The sequence below is a fragment of the Podarcis pityusensis genome (genome assembly GCF_964106645.2).
Source record: "Podarcis pityusensis genome assembly, chromosome: 10".
Lineage (NCBI taxonomy): Eukaryota > Metazoa > Chordata > Lepidosauria > Squamata > Lacertidae > Podarcis > Podarcis pityusensis.
The window spans coordinates 12,771,486-12,786,350 of NC_138035.1; the positions used below are offsets into that span (position 1 = coordinate 12,771,486).

Sequence of the window (14,865 nt, forward strand, 5' to 3'; positions counted from 1 at the left end):
TTTCTTAGCACAGAAGAGAGAGGAGCAAATTGTGCTTCTTCCTGACGTTCCAAATCATTGTATTCGAACCTGCTCAAAAAGTCAGTAAGAAGACATCTCAATAGGTGGTGTCCAAGTTCAGATACAATTCACTAGGCTAGTGTCCCAGAAGCATATTTCACAATATAGCTCCTGCCTGTACTGGGAACTGAAATACTGTATTTTCTGGCGTATAAGACTACTTTTTAACCCAGGAAAATCTTCTCAAAAGTCAGGGGTCGCCTTATACGCCGGCTATAGCAGCAGCTCCTGCAGCAACTTCCCACCAAAGGACAAAACTATAGCAAATTAAATCAGAGGACACCAAGCTCTCTAAATGAAGCAGAAATACACTTGAAAATTGGCCCCAGAAGCCCCCCCAATCACCAGCAACAGAACAACCCTAACCGTTCCCGGCAGTAGACCACTAGCAAATTCCACGAGAGCGGCTCAACAAAAGCAGTAAAAAATCCCCCCAAAATGCTTCAGCAGGTCCGACAAAAGCAATACCCGAGCGAAGTTCAGCGATGTCCTTAGCGATTGAGGGAGCCAGCCAAAGAGGAAGCCCTCTGGCTCGCTCCTCCATTTAAACAGACCTGGCCAGGCCAGGCCCGCCCCCTGGGACACTGGGAAGTGGAGCTGATTTCCAAGCCGGACTGGAGACTGGTTTTTTTAAAAAATTATTTGGTGTGTGTTGGAAGAGGGGTAGTCTTATATGGCGAGTATATCCCAAACTCTGTATTTTAACTGGAAAAGTTGGGGGTCGTCTTATACACCCAGTCGTCTTATATGCCGGAAAATACGGTACTTGAATTCCAAACATTTTTAAGGTATTAGTGAACACACACAGTGCATATCCATCTCTTTCAACCACACAAACTCCTTTCTTACCAACTAGGGCGCCTGTTGAATTTGTCACTTTTGTCACTTCCATCTGTTTCATTTAACTGGGCCTTTGGAGAAAAAAGGAGAAGAGAGTTCAGCATGTATTTATCTGATACATCAATGGTAATAAACTATCGGTACTGGAAAATGCCTACATACCAGCGGCAAAACAGCATTTCCAGTATTCCTAGGCAAGGTTGCAATGCTAACTCGGCGTAGGGATGAAGGCTACATAAAATAAGAGACACTGCTAGTTGGGTTATGCCTTCGAGATCTTACAAGCCCTGTGGTTTTCTATGCAAAAGTAACGCTCACATGAACCAAGTACAACTTAGCAATATATAAGAATAGATGCCATTGTTATTATTCTTATTTCAAGATGTCCTTCTGCAACTCTTCAGCTGTCTAAGAGTACCTGGTCTCACAAATGTGTACACGTTAGTACAGGCTGGTCCAATGCACGGACCCCCGAGTCCTTTTTGTGCGGCCCTCGGCAACATTTGACAGCCCCTCGCCTCGCCCTCCCACTGGCTTCCCAAAGCTGGTTAAACGAGGTGCTGGGCTTTGGAAAGGAGGTATCTTGACAGGGTCCTAGAGCAGGCATAGGCAAACTCGGCCCTCCAGATGTTTTGGGACTACAACTCCCATGATCCCTAGCTAACAGGACCAGTGGTCAGGGATGGTGGGAATTGTAGTCCCAAAACATCTGGAGGGCCGAATTTGTCTATGCCTGTCCTAGAGTAATCCCACCTTCTTCCCCAAACCTAGTTAATGCTTTCCAAGCTTCCTTCTCAAAGCCCAGCACCTCAGTTAGTTGGCTTTGGGAAGGTAGTGCAAGAGTTGCAGGGTATGTGTGTGTGTCCAATTTTGGCCCTGCTCCCCCTTCCCCCCGCAACATGGCAGTGTGCGGCCCACAGCTTCCATGCTGAAACATTATTGCAGCCCACTTGCTATGAAAAATTGGGGCGCCCTAAGTTAGTAGATGCTTTTAATCTTTTGTTGGAAGCCGCCCAGAGTGGCTGGGGAGGCCCAGCCAGATGGGCGGGGTATAAATCATAAATTATTATTATTACTTTTCACTGAGCAAATATCTCTCTGTGGAAGTCCACTTGGGCCCCAAGCCGATATGGTGCTACAAGGAATGGATGATTCCACTGATGTTAGTTCTCATTTATTTATTTTTTCAAATCTTCAGTTCTCTCCACATTTTCCATGTCAGCTTGCAATTTTGTTTTACAGCCTTTGCAAAAACCCACCAACCTTTTAGTGCACAATCCGCCCTCCTCATAGATTTTTCTCCTAAACATACACATTTTTGAGAGCAAGCGCCCCTAAGAAAACACATTTTTTGTACGCGTGTGGTTGGAGAACGTCATTGCGAAATTTGGAGGTGTGAGCGTGTCAAAGCACTGCTGTGTTTCAGTTCTCATATTTTTTCAGAAAAATGCAAATCGGGCATTTTCATGCAAACCAAACCGAGCGCCAGCCGCATCTGTAGATGCAAACCAAACCAAATTTCTTCCCTGTCCCTAGATGTTAATCGCATGTCAGCTCCCTTTTCTGAAATGAGTAGCGCTTGACCACAGACACATAATTTCACGTTCCCTGCCTCTCCCCTACAGAAGCCATTGATGTGGGTTGGAGATAGGGACATTCAGAGTGCCATGGTGTTATGACACAGATAAAATATTACCAGGTTGCCTTTTGAAGCAGCACCAGATGCGCAGCTACTTGGGACTTACCTTTGAGAGTGCAAGAAGAATAAAAACCAAGTGGCAAGGTGTAACAGGTCATGTGAACAAAACTTCAAAAGGAAGAGCAAGGCTTTGCAAACTATTGCCAGTTGAAGAAGCATCTCCTCCATCCAATTCCTTAAAAAGGCTACTCAAAAATGTTGCCCGATTGTAAATTCCACTTCAATTGTCTTTCTGAATCTTTTCAAGATTCTTTGCTGTATTACATTTCAGGTCATTTAGAGGCATAAGCATACCATGAGAAAAACCAAGCCTGAAATTCTGCAGTTCAGGCAGCCAACTGTTTTTTTGAGATTTTTACTCGCAGGGATTTTCCAAGTTCCCAAAATTTCATTCAGAGTTTTTTTATTTATTTAAGGGCATCTTCCTCCTTGTGAGTTACTTCAACTAGGGAATTGGGTGGCAGAATATGGAGAAGCAGAACAGAGGGAAAGGCAAAGAGCGAGCAAAGCGCAGCAGCAGGTCATGCTCAGAATCAGCTCCAATTTGAGCATTTATGTCTAATGTCCCTGCTAGGTTTACTTGAAAGTGTTAATGTTGGTTTCTTATTTTCCCAGGCTAAGTTCAGTTCACACTGTTTTTGCATACATTTGTGGAGTAAATAAATTTTTAAAAAATCATGTGAATATCCATGTGCATTTTCATGCCTGTCTCTGACACACCTCTTTTTGTATCCAACTTTGTTTAACACATGCATTTTTGCAAGCAGTTTTCCCTTAACAGAAGGCTTTCTTTGTGCAGTTTTCACTAACGTTACACATTCTGCTATCTGCACTCTTTGGTTGGAGAACGACACAAAATTTTAAAGGAGGAAGTGCTTTTCGAAGGAGGAAGTGCAAATTTGGCGAGTCCGCATCAAAATGTGAGCTAGACGAATTTCTCCCTCATCCCCCCTTGAAAGTACTTAAAGGTACTCATTAAACTTTCAACACAGGATGCACCACCAATAAACTTGAAAAACTGTATTTTCAGGGTTGCGGCCACTGTTTGCACAACTCTTGAGTTCCACTTGAACCATCAGCGCTAGAAAAACAAACTCCTATCAGTAGATTGCATTTTGCTCCAGACCAGCATGTTGTATTATTCTACAGAAGCTAATCTCATCAGAACGTATAGCCTACAGTTTGTTTCTTCAATGACTGATGCTGAACACATTCTACTCTGTATATATCAGAGCATCAGCTTCACATACAAACCAACTCCAATTATTTTGCTTCGGCCAGTGGTGGTAATGGAGTAAAGATACCATGCAGAGTATTGATTCTCCCTCCCGCTTGAGGCTTAACCAGACATTGCTCACACTTTCAAAATATCACAGCCCTATGAGCTAGAACTTCAAATTTTCTTTATAAAAAGCAAGCGGATTGTCAAAATGCCAAATTCTGCAAAGGATGGCAATTTGGTTGTTTGTGTAGAATAATTAAAAAATGAAACCTAGTTCAAGAGACGTCACACACCCAAATTTGACTTCAGAGCCTTCTTTAAGGAAAACATGTCAGGGTTTGTTTTTTTAAAAATCACATCATTGGAGTGGAGATCAATAGAGTCCAAGATTGCAGCAGGGCACAGCATAGGAAAGAGCAGGTTACAGTGGTACCTCGGGTTAAGTACTTAATTCGTTCTGGAGGTCCGTTGTTAACCTGAAACTGTTCTTAACCTGAAGACCACTTTAGCTAATGGAGCCTCCTGCTGCCGCTGCGCCGCCAGAGCCTGATTTCTGTTCTCATCCTGAAGCAAAGTTCTTAACCTGAAGCACTATTTCTGGGTTAGCGGAGTCTGTAACCTGAAGCGTATGTAACCCGAGGTACCACTGTATCGGGGCAAAGTGTGCAGAGAACTAGAAGCTTAGAACTGCAGCAACATTTGTACCTTTAAGGAACCAGAGAGCTTTTTAATCGAAGATTCATCTGCAACAGCAATAAGAGTAGGGGCAGAAAATGAATCTATAGCACAGCTAAAGGTCTGCAGGGATATCAAGGGCTACTAGCCATAATAACTATGCTCTGCCTTCACATTTTGTTGGCCTCTGAGAGAACAGGATGCTGGACTAGATGGGCCATTGACCTGACCTGGCAAGCTCTTATGGTCTTTTTAAGCCCACACACAGCAGAGAAGGAGAAGAGGAGTTTGGATTTGATATCCCGCTTTATCACTACCTGACGGAGTCTCAAAGCGGCTAACAATCTCATTTCCCTTCCTCCCCCACAACAAACACTCTGTGAGGTGAGTGGGGCTGAGAGACTTCAGAGAAGTGTGACTGGGCCAAGGTCACCCAGCAGCTGCATGTGGAGGAGCAGGGAAGCGAACCCGGTTCACCAGATTACGAGTCCACCGCTCTTAACCACTGCACCATACAGGCCAGGGGTGGTTGGTACCCACTGCAACCAGTAGGCCAGAAGGCTGGGCAGGTGGTGCCAGAGCAAATGCCAGGCATGGCAATTGTGTCTCTGTCTTCCTCCCTGCTGAGTCCTACAAGGGACAACACTGAGACAGATGAGGAGGGAGGTGAAAGGCAGTGGACTGCTTGTCAGTAAGGAGACAGGCAGGCAGATTGAAGGTCCATTCATCCTAATGGGCCAGCCTCCACTAGCTCCACTAGCCTGCCCAGTAAGAGAGTCCAAGACGCTCAGCGTGCATCAGATGCTCAGCAGTCACCTGCATGTTGCGGGGAAGCAAGGGAGCAAATGGTGGCAGCTAATGCAAGGCCAAGTCAGCACCTCGCCCACTGTTACCTCGGTCCCCAAGAGAGCCGAAGGACTTTTCATTCTGGAGCAGCACCTGCTTCAGCTCCTCCAGCTCCACGTGCTCCCTGGCGTACGTACGCTTCAAGTTCTCCACGTGCTGAATCATCACTTCTACAGCTTTACTGGCCCGGCTCTCCTGAGAAACAGAAAGTTAGGCGGGCACGCGGAGACCAGCTGGAGAATTTCCAGAGCGGTCCTTGCGTGCAAACACAGAACGAGCCACTGAGGCTGATGGGAAGTGTAGCCCCAAAAACACATCTGGAAGGACGCCGGGCTAATTTGTTCCAGAGCTGAACTCGCCTAAAGCGTTGAGGGGAAAAGGAAGAGGACAACCTGGCGAGCCGCAGAATGGCTCCAGTAAACACTGGACTGTACAATCTGATCTGCACACACAGTGGAAGGCAGTGATTTGCTTCTATTAAGATAGGGAGTTGAGGACTTCCGGCTGCTGCAGAGGATAATGGCGGTGTGCTGAGTGTCGTCTGTGACACGGAGCCGGCAGAGAGGTTTGGAGGGCAGCGCTAGAGCTCAGCACACCCCCAAACCCGCCCCCCACAGGAGTGTGGGAACCCAAGAGTTCCAGCAGAGCGAGAATTCTCCCCCCCCAAGCACCCCCGGCTTCTATTAAGATAGAGAGTTGATTCTTCAGCCTAAGATGCCATGGGGGGAGTCAAAACTAGTATCCTCTGTCTGTAGCGAAGATTTCCTAAAAAGAATATACTTGCAGATTAGAGCTTCTAGTTCAGCCTGCTTTCTGCTGTGCTAGCTTTCTACTTGAGCAGGTGGGTGTGCTTTACATAGGAGAGTATTAAAAATGCAATTCCCCCTTCCAACTGCAGTCTACAGAGGTTCAGTCCATTCTCTTACTTGATCCTGCTGCAACTGTCGACTAGGCTCAAACAGCTTTGTTCCAATTACGATTAATTACGATTAATTACAATTACGATAATCTTTATTGTCATTGTCCCATACAGAACAACAAAATTGAAAAATCTACATAAAACATTCAAAACCCAACAAGCCTGCTGTCCCAACCTGGTTAGCGCCCTAAAAACTCTGATACCCCATTTTTAAATACAATATACTCCTTACCCTGCGTTTAAAACCAAAATTGCATTTGGGTAGAAACTGTTTCTCAGGCGGCTAGTCCTAGTCTTTATAACCCTGTGACTTCTTCCAGAAGGCAGAAGCTGAAAGAGATCATTTCCGGGGTGCGCACTATCCTGCGCTATCTCTGCAGCTTTCTTATGGCACCTGGAAGCATAGATTTGTTCCGAGGTGGGAAGCATGCACCCAATTATTCTCTCCAATTATTCCAAGCTGCGTATGCATGGTGTTTTTCACATCAGAGGATGTCTACACCCGAACGAAGCACACAATCTTTTTTACTTTCCCCTACCCACACCAAGAACTCCTCTTCGTGAAGTTGTCATCTGCACAGGCGTGACACCTGTCTCTAAAGCAGACTGTCTTCTGAAGTGCAAAGCGAATGCAGCTTAACTTTCCTCGTCAGATTGAAGCTGGTTTGAGAAAAAATAAATGCATCCAAGCAGCAGTATTTGTCAAGAAAGCACAGGGTTGGTATGGATTGTGGCTAATATGTGAATGCTGCTTCAAAAATTAGCAGTGGGAGCTCGCTGGCCGCGGAGCATGCAGTAATGTAAACATAACCATATAGTAAACATGATCAGATGGACAATTCCTGAGCAATATTGGTCTTGCCCACGGGATGGGACTGAAGCCTCACTGGGCCAGAGTGGATGGGTGGGTGAGGGGTTAAGGAGAACCCCCTTGCACAAACAGGAGTCCTTATGCTAGCTTCAGGTTAGTTTAATCTGGCCCTTAGTGCCTTTAATCATTATCAGAGACCAGACCCTGCAAGTGTCCCTATTTTTTAGGGAAAGCCCTGGATTTACTGAAGCTGTCCCAGCTTCTGATTTGATTCCAGAATGTCCCGCTTTTCCTTAGAACATTCCAGAACCTATTTTTCTTGGGGGGAAAAGCACTGGCGACAGCAAATGAGTAAACCGACAGAGGATGGGACCTTTGCTCTCTGCTCAAGTCCACACAAGTTGTATGAAATAGCACAATGCAAAATAAATCTCCAGGGTAAGTTTCAGCCAAGTCGAGGTTCTACTTCAAATCCGTTTGTGGATTTTACTTAGAAATCAGGCATTCAACAAAGCTGTTCAGGATCAATGCGTAGCTTTTCCTTCTCATGAGAACCACAGCAGTCTTCCTGGCACGAGAGCCTCTGCTGCGGTGCCCCTCAAGTTTCTCTCCTGCTTCCTTGCCCCAAACGCCGCAACTCCAAAACTGATCTCCCAAATGGACCTTCCACTTCTTCTGTAACAACCGCCCTGTCCTGTCTAACCGTTCCTCCTCAGGTCTTCAAACGTCTGCAGATATAGCAAGATCACACCATCTACCCAATAAAGGAATGGCCCAATTTTAAGCTTGCGCCTTCTAACAACAGGGTTGAGGGACCTGTGCCCCTCCCCAGACATTGCTGGACTCCAGATCCCATCAGCCTCAGCTAGCTTGGCCAATGGAGAGGGATGACAGGAGTGGGAGTCCAGCAATCTCCGGAGGGACCCAAGTTCCCCAACCCAGCTTTTAAAAGAAAGAGGCAACGTTTACATTTTCTGGAATGGACCACTTACTTGATGAATGGCCCCCAGCATTTCTGCCTTGCTGGCAAGCCTGGTGGCGTACTGGTTCAGCAGCTCCAAGCTCTTCTGAAGCTTTTTGACGATCTCCTGTGCCTGGTTATCTTCACTTAGAGAGGACAGGGACTGAACAGGAACAGTGTTCAAAAGGAAAAAGAGGGCATGTAAAAATTGCAGCCATTGTATAAATGAAGATTAAGCAGCAGGGTAGAATGGTCATAGCTCAGGGCATGCAGAACGTCCCCGATTCAGGCAGGCTCCTCACACACTTTTGCAAATGGCCTTGGAGCAGAGAAACAATGGAGGGAAGTGTGTTGGTGACTTCGTAGGTACTAGCCAATCAGTACCTTTCACTGGTGTTTAAAGCTTGCTCTAGGAGGTGATAAAGCTGCAATGTGGACACTCTCAATTTACCCACCCCACTCTAAAGATGTTATGTCCATCCTCGCCCTTTTAAAGCAAAGCCAAGGGAAACAATGAGCAACAGATGCACATAGCTCATCCTTACATCAAGTAGTTTCAAGGCGCTGGCAATCTCCTTCCTCAGGTTTCCCTCTGCTAAATCCCGGGACCTTTCTTCCAGCCTGACTCTCTTCTCCAAAGTGAAGAGGTCACATTTGAATCCCAGAGACAGTCGAAGAAATTCTCCCTGGCGAAGCGAAAAAAAGATACACGCAACCCCAATGCAGGCAATGACATAAATCAAGTTTCCTGATCAAAAGGGATTGCCCATTAATAGCCACCAGCAAGGGGAAATGGAAAGCGTAATGCTGGTGGTCAACAAAAGAGATTCAAAGACTCTCTCAAGGCAAATCTAAAAAAATGTAGTATAAACACTGACAACTGGGAAACACTGGCCTGCGAGTGTTCTAGTTGGAGAACAGCCTTTACCAAAGTTGTCATGGCTTTTGAAGATGCTCCAACACAGGGCAAAATGGAGAAACGCGCTAAGAGGAAGGCATGCTTGGCAAATCCACACCATGATCAACTCCTGCCTGGAAACCACTGTCCCCACTGTGGAAGGATGTGTGGATCCAGAACTGGCCTCCACAGTCACTTACGGACTCATTGTTAAAACTGTGTTTATGGAAGACAATCTTACTTGGCTATGAGTGATCGCCAAAGAAGAAGATGAGGACCAGTCCTTGCAGATGGAAAGCAAGCAGATAACGGCTTCTCTTTAAAAAGAGGTGAAACTGACCAGTAATGAAGGATAAACCTAAAAGTAGAGGCGTGCTATTCACAAGATCAGAAACAACTGTGTGGAATTGGAAGAGCCTATGCAGTGGACACACATTTTATGCTGACATTGAGATAATATAATAAACCAGCAACAAAAAGATCCAATGGACACAACATAGCAGGATAACAAAAACAATTCACTTGCAATTCTCAACAAATGCCAGATATCCAAACAGCTTTTAACCAGGGATGGAGAGAACTGGTGGCCCTCCTGATGTTGGATTGCAATTCCCAGCAGGACCAACCAGCAAGCGCAATGATTAAGGATGATGGGAACTGTAGTCCAAAATATATAGAATGCACTAGGTTAGGGGAGGCTGATTCTGGGCATGGGAGAGAAGGCAGAAGAACAGCAAACATTTTGAAAGGCTTACCTCCACTTCCTTCTCACTGGGAGACACACTGAAACCAGAAGAGACAAATGATTACACCACCAGACCATGTGGTTATAGGCAGTGCTATTTTTCTAGAATAAAAGGTGCCAGAACTCACCACAAACACCTCCATCGTTCTCTTAAGAATGGCAATGGCGCCCAGCTTATAGGCGCCAGAGCTGAGTTCTGGCAAGTTCCCAGGTTATAGGAGAGGTGATGGGGTTTGAAGGAGCGCACTTTGAATATTTTTTCTCAGATCTGTTCAGGGGGGGAGGGGGAATCCTCCTCCAGTCCAGTGCTGCCCTCCCCGAACTCCTCAGAGATGGTGAAACCAGCTCTAAATAAGGTGCCTTTGGCACCAGAAACAAGAAGTGCTTCAAGGAAACAGAAGAGTCTCCCCAAAAATGCCAGTTTTGCTGCCACTGATTTTGCCACCACTAAATTAGCTTAGGACAGACCATCAGAACATTAAAATAAAATATAGTAGTAGTGGGACGCGGGTGGCACTGTGGGTTAAACCACAGAGCCTAGGGCTTGCCGATCAGAAGGTCGGCGGTTCGAATCCCCACGATGGGGTGAGCTCCCATTTCTTGGTCCCAGCTCCTGCCAACCTAGCAGTTTGAAAGCACATCAAAGTGCAAGTAGATAAATAGGTACCGCTCCAGCAGGAAGGTAAACGGCGTTTCCGTGTGCTGCTCTGGTTTGCCAGAAGCGGCTTAGTCGTGCTGGTCACATGACCCGGAAGCTGTATGCCGGCTCCCTCGGCCAATAAAGTGAGATGAGCGCCGCAACCCCAGAGTCATTCGCAACTGGACCTAATGGTCAGGGGTCCCTTTACCTTTACTATAGTAGTACTACTACTACTAATAATAATCATAATCTGCCCACCTGACTGCATTGCCCCAGCCACTCTGGGCAACTCCCAACAAAATATTTAAAACAATAAAACATCCAACATTACAAAACTTCCCTATACAGGGTTGCCTTCAGAGATCTTCTGAAAGTCAAACAGTTGCTTTTCCCCTTGACATCTAATGGGAGCCTGGTGGATCAGGCCCATGGCCCATTCAGTCCAGCATCCTCTTCTCACAGTGGCCAACCAGATGGGAAAACTGCACATGCTTGTCGACTGGAACTGCAAAGGCCTCCTGTGCTTCTTTACTCCCCTTCGCCAGCTAAGATTCCTGACAAAAGGCTTGAGAGAGAAGATGACCATGTAGGGACCAAAGGGGTGGGATGACGTCCATAGGACCTGAAACTCACTTGTTATTCTGCCTGGTTTTACACACAGCAACACTAGCCACGTCCTCAGATGAAGAAGGATCTCCTGCTGAATTGTGTGGATGGAAGAAAAAATAATTAAAAGCAAAAATGAAACATGCAATCAGAGCAAATCATCTCATTCAACTGGGAAGCTCAAAGCAGGAGTGGGCGTTTATTGGTCCACTGGTATATTTTTCGGGTGGGACAACAGTGTTGCGTAGATACCAGCTTTGCACTGGCATGGGTCAAGATGAGTTCATCAAAATTTTACTTGAAGTGTGAAATGTAGCAAATCCTTTGTCTATGCACAACTGACTTCTGCAAAAAGGGAAGCTTTGAGGCAAAGGCAGGCATGTACAGGTGTGAACGGGTGCATTTAAAGGCTCTTTAAGATGCTGAGTTTACTCTGCAAATTTGACTAGCGTCACAAACACAAAACATTTTAGGATTAAGACAGCCTTGTATTCAAGTGCTGGCCTGGTAGCCACAAGAAAAGTGGAATGTCGTGCAGGCAAATGAGCAGGCTGGTGGAGAAGGGTCCGGACAATCTTCTATGCCTACCACAGAAACCAAGGGACTTGCTGGAGCAGAAGGGATGGAGTCCAATAATCCAAAGGTACCATACCAGTGCTCTTGGTGGAAGTCTCCCCGTTAGCTCCTTCCTTTGCAGCAGTTTCTTCACCTGGCAGCAAAGTAACTTCACAGACTGTCTCCTCTACGGCGTGTAGTAGTGTAGGGTCCAAGTCTGCAATGGGTACAGAGAAGCGCAACGAACAATAATGTCTCACATCTCTCAGAATTCTAAAGGTCTGCATCAGTTTCACAGCAGAGGAAAACACAAGTGGGATCATCATTAGAATGGTCCTGGTTGTGGGCAGGCCCCCAGCCCGGTTCCTCCCTGCCCCCTGGCATGGGCGGAGTAACAGTTTCATGCCAGGGTGGCATCACAATCACCCCAGACCTATTGGCCAATCATTTTTGAGCGCGATGTGGCTATGCACCTGCTTTGCGCTGCCGAACACCTGCCCACCCGCTCTGTAATTTATGTGTTCTCTGGCCTTGCTTTGGACGTTGGTTGGTTGCCTGTCTTGGGAAAGGGGCCAGGTAGGAATTCTCCCATTTGGCAAATTGGCATGGGCCACTTGGTTTTCGCCTACCTCTTAGCAATCGTCACAACTTTGTAAGGTTTAGCGGTTAGGCATTGGCTCATTGAATTGTGGGGGAGGGGAGGTCAGCCATCGCCTGCTCCTCCATTGACCAAAGGTATTCAGTTAAATGAATCCAGGGCCTGGTTCCTGTCCGAAGTCCACTTGAGGGGCTAGGGCCATGCCAGGCCTCTGGGAACACCGAGGAAAGCTACAGGCGGGTTCCCCCGATGTGGCTTCCTATTGGGATGGTTTACCCTTATTGACTTCCTGCAAACCAGGCAGGTGTCTATGCCAATGCCTAAGCCAATACCACTCATATTTCTGTAATTCAATAAAGTTGTGGCCTAAAATTTTGCCAATAACCTTAAACTAAATATTCTGTGTCCGTGTGAATTTATTTTAACAAAGGGCTGGTCTGGGGGCCTTGCCACGCAACCTGCTGTTAAGGGAATGCAATTCTGGAGAATCATTTCCTTCTAGTTATGGTGTCCAGTCTGCATCTGGATGTGGTTCTCCAAGATGTCAGGCAAAGGTCATTTCCAGCCCTGCTACCCAGGACCTTACAAAAACTCAACACACCCAGGAATTTGTGCATGCAAGGCATGTGCCCTTGCCTCCAAGCTGTGTTACAGCAGACCTCCTAACAGTGGTGCCGTCGGGCACAAGATTTCCAACTAAGACAGGCTGTCTGGATTTGCCCACAGATTAGAAGGCTCGAGAGGCTGCCAACTGAGCTCTCCAGGCTATAAAGGACCCCCTGGATGGTTAAGCCCAGTCAAAGGCGATTATGGGGTTGCGGTGCTTATTTTGCTTTCAGGCCGAGGGAGCCAGCGTTTGTCCACAGGCAGCTTTCCTGGTCATGTGGCCAGCATAACTAAACTGCTACTGGTGCAATCGAACACCATGATGGAAGCCAGAACGCAAGGAAACGCCGTTTACCTTCCCGTCACAGTGGTACCTATTTATCTACTCGCACTGGCATGCTTTCGAACTGGTAGATTGGCAGGAGCTGGGACAGAGCAATGGGAGCTCACTCCTTTGCAGGGATTCGAACCGCCAACCTTCCAATCGGCAAGCCCATGAGGCTCAGTGGTTTAGACCACAGCTATAGGAACAGGGAGCCTGCAGTCATTCAGAGGTTGTTGGACTTTTGACTCCCACTGGCTCCAGTCAGCATAGCCAGGGATGTTGGGCATTGGAGCCCAGCAATGTTTGGGTGGACCCACAGGTTCCTCATCTCCTCCATCATATTTCCTTCCTGGCAGATGTGAAAACCTCAACCACCCACAAAAGTAATTCATGCATTTGGCAATAGCAAGATCCTGGTTGTTGCTTACCATGTGTTCCATTAGTGCATTCTGAAGTGGAGGAAGAAATCGCCTGGGGTGGACTTTGTTCACTGCTAAAAGAACAAGGGCCTAATTTGAGTGCATGGTTCAACATCAGAATGGAAGTGGACTATGAAATGCATGCACACATTCTCACCTAGATGGGACGTCTGTCAATGGTCCAGTATCGCTCTCCTGGGATGGGTGGGGAGAGATAAAGAGATGAAAACTGTTAGAAGCTCATCCTACACTCAAGTAGGACCCTGGCAGAGACTCATGCCCGACTGACATGTTCTCTCCCTCCTGGTCTTTCATTCAGGAGCTTCAAAAGCTTTCTTCAGCCCAAACATCACAGTGACCGATGCCAACAGACATCGGCACACTTAGGGATCTGCAGAGTTTGCGCAGCTTGCATAACAGACCTCAGCAACTCAGCATTTTGGCTAATCTATTTTATTTACATATAAACACACACGGAGTACTGCAACATGGCTGCCTTTCTCTCTAGCATCAGACAGCAAAGAGAAAAAACAAAGGACAATATTCCCACTTCACGGAACACAGGAAACACAAACATCCTATCTCTGTCACTTCGCACTCTGTGGAGTCAAAACATATACCATCATGTGATAGACAAAAATCCCATGACTGCAATCATGGAGCAGGAATTCTAACATATATGTTTAGCATATACTGTATTTTTTGCTCTATAAGACGCACTGTTTCCCCTCCAAAAATTAAGGGGAAATGTGTGTGCGTCTTATGGAGCGAATGCAGGCTCCATGGCTTCAGCAATAGCAACGCAAAGCCTCTGAAGCACAGTGGGAGCACTTGCTTTTGCTGAAGCCTCTGGAGTGCAGCAGGAGGGCTTCGGGTTCCTCTGTTCTCTGCGGGAACTCCCTCTGTGCTCCGGAGGGTTCGCACTGGTTGATCTCCTGGCTTTGCTTCACTGGAGAGGCGCAGCGCAGCTTTCCCTCTCTGCGCAGCGCCCCTTCAGTGAACTGGGAGGAGAAATGGAAGGGGCTCCATTTCTCCTGCCGCTTCGCTGAAGGGGCGCTGCGCAGAGAGGGAGAGATTTTCCCCCCCTTGTTCTCCCCCTCTAAAACAAGGTGCGTCCTATGGTCGGGTGCATCCTATAGAGCGAAAAACACGGTATACTCAAAGCAGGAAGAGGACACTCCCCAGCCATTAACACCACGCTGCCTGGATCAAATCCCAGAAGCATTTCAAACAAGAAGGCAGGCTGGTTGAGTATTAGAGAGAGATGTCTAGCTGGATAAGCGTATGGACATGCAAATCTTTAGCTATTACACGATCTGGATTTGCATTCTCTTTGCTTTGGTGGAAAGCATGCTGGTTTGTTCCCAGCCATTTTTTTTTTTTTTTATAAGAATTTTTATTGGTTTTACAAAATAATTTTAAACAATACAAACAAATAAA

At 46.7% G+C, this 14,865-nt stretch overlaps 1 protein-coding gene across 1 annotated transcript in view; it reads right to left on the reverse strand.

Annotated features, from left to right (window-relative positions):
• The window catches only part of IRAG2 (inositol 1,4,5-triphosphate receptor associated 2), a gene marked incomplete at its 5' end in the record, with an annotated part of 64,083 nt that overhangs the window by 5,749 nt on the left and 43,469 nt on the right, over positions 1-14,865 (reverse strand). The window contains 11 exons of the mRNA XM_080971983.1: positions 910-971; positions 1,063-1,131; positions 4,527-4,564; positions 5,390-5,537; positions 8,065-8,196; positions 8,579-8,719; positions 9,687-9,714; positions 10,950-11,016; positions 11,575-11,694; positions 13,435-13,499; positions 13,583-13,620. Of these exons, the coding sequence (XP_080828109.1) occupies positions 910-971; positions 1,063-1,131; positions 4,527-4,564; positions 5,390-5,537; positions 8,065-8,196; positions 8,579-8,719; positions 9,687-9,714; positions 10,950-11,016; positions 11,575-11,694; positions 13,435-13,499; positions 13,583-13,620 (908 nt within the window). The remainder of the gene's footprint in view (positions 1-909; positions 972-1,062; positions 1,132-4,526; positions 4,565-5,389; positions 5,538-8,064; positions 8,197-8,578; positions 8,720-9,686; positions 9,715-10,949; positions 11,017-11,574; positions 11,695-13,434; positions 13,500-13,582; positions 13,621-14,865) is intronic.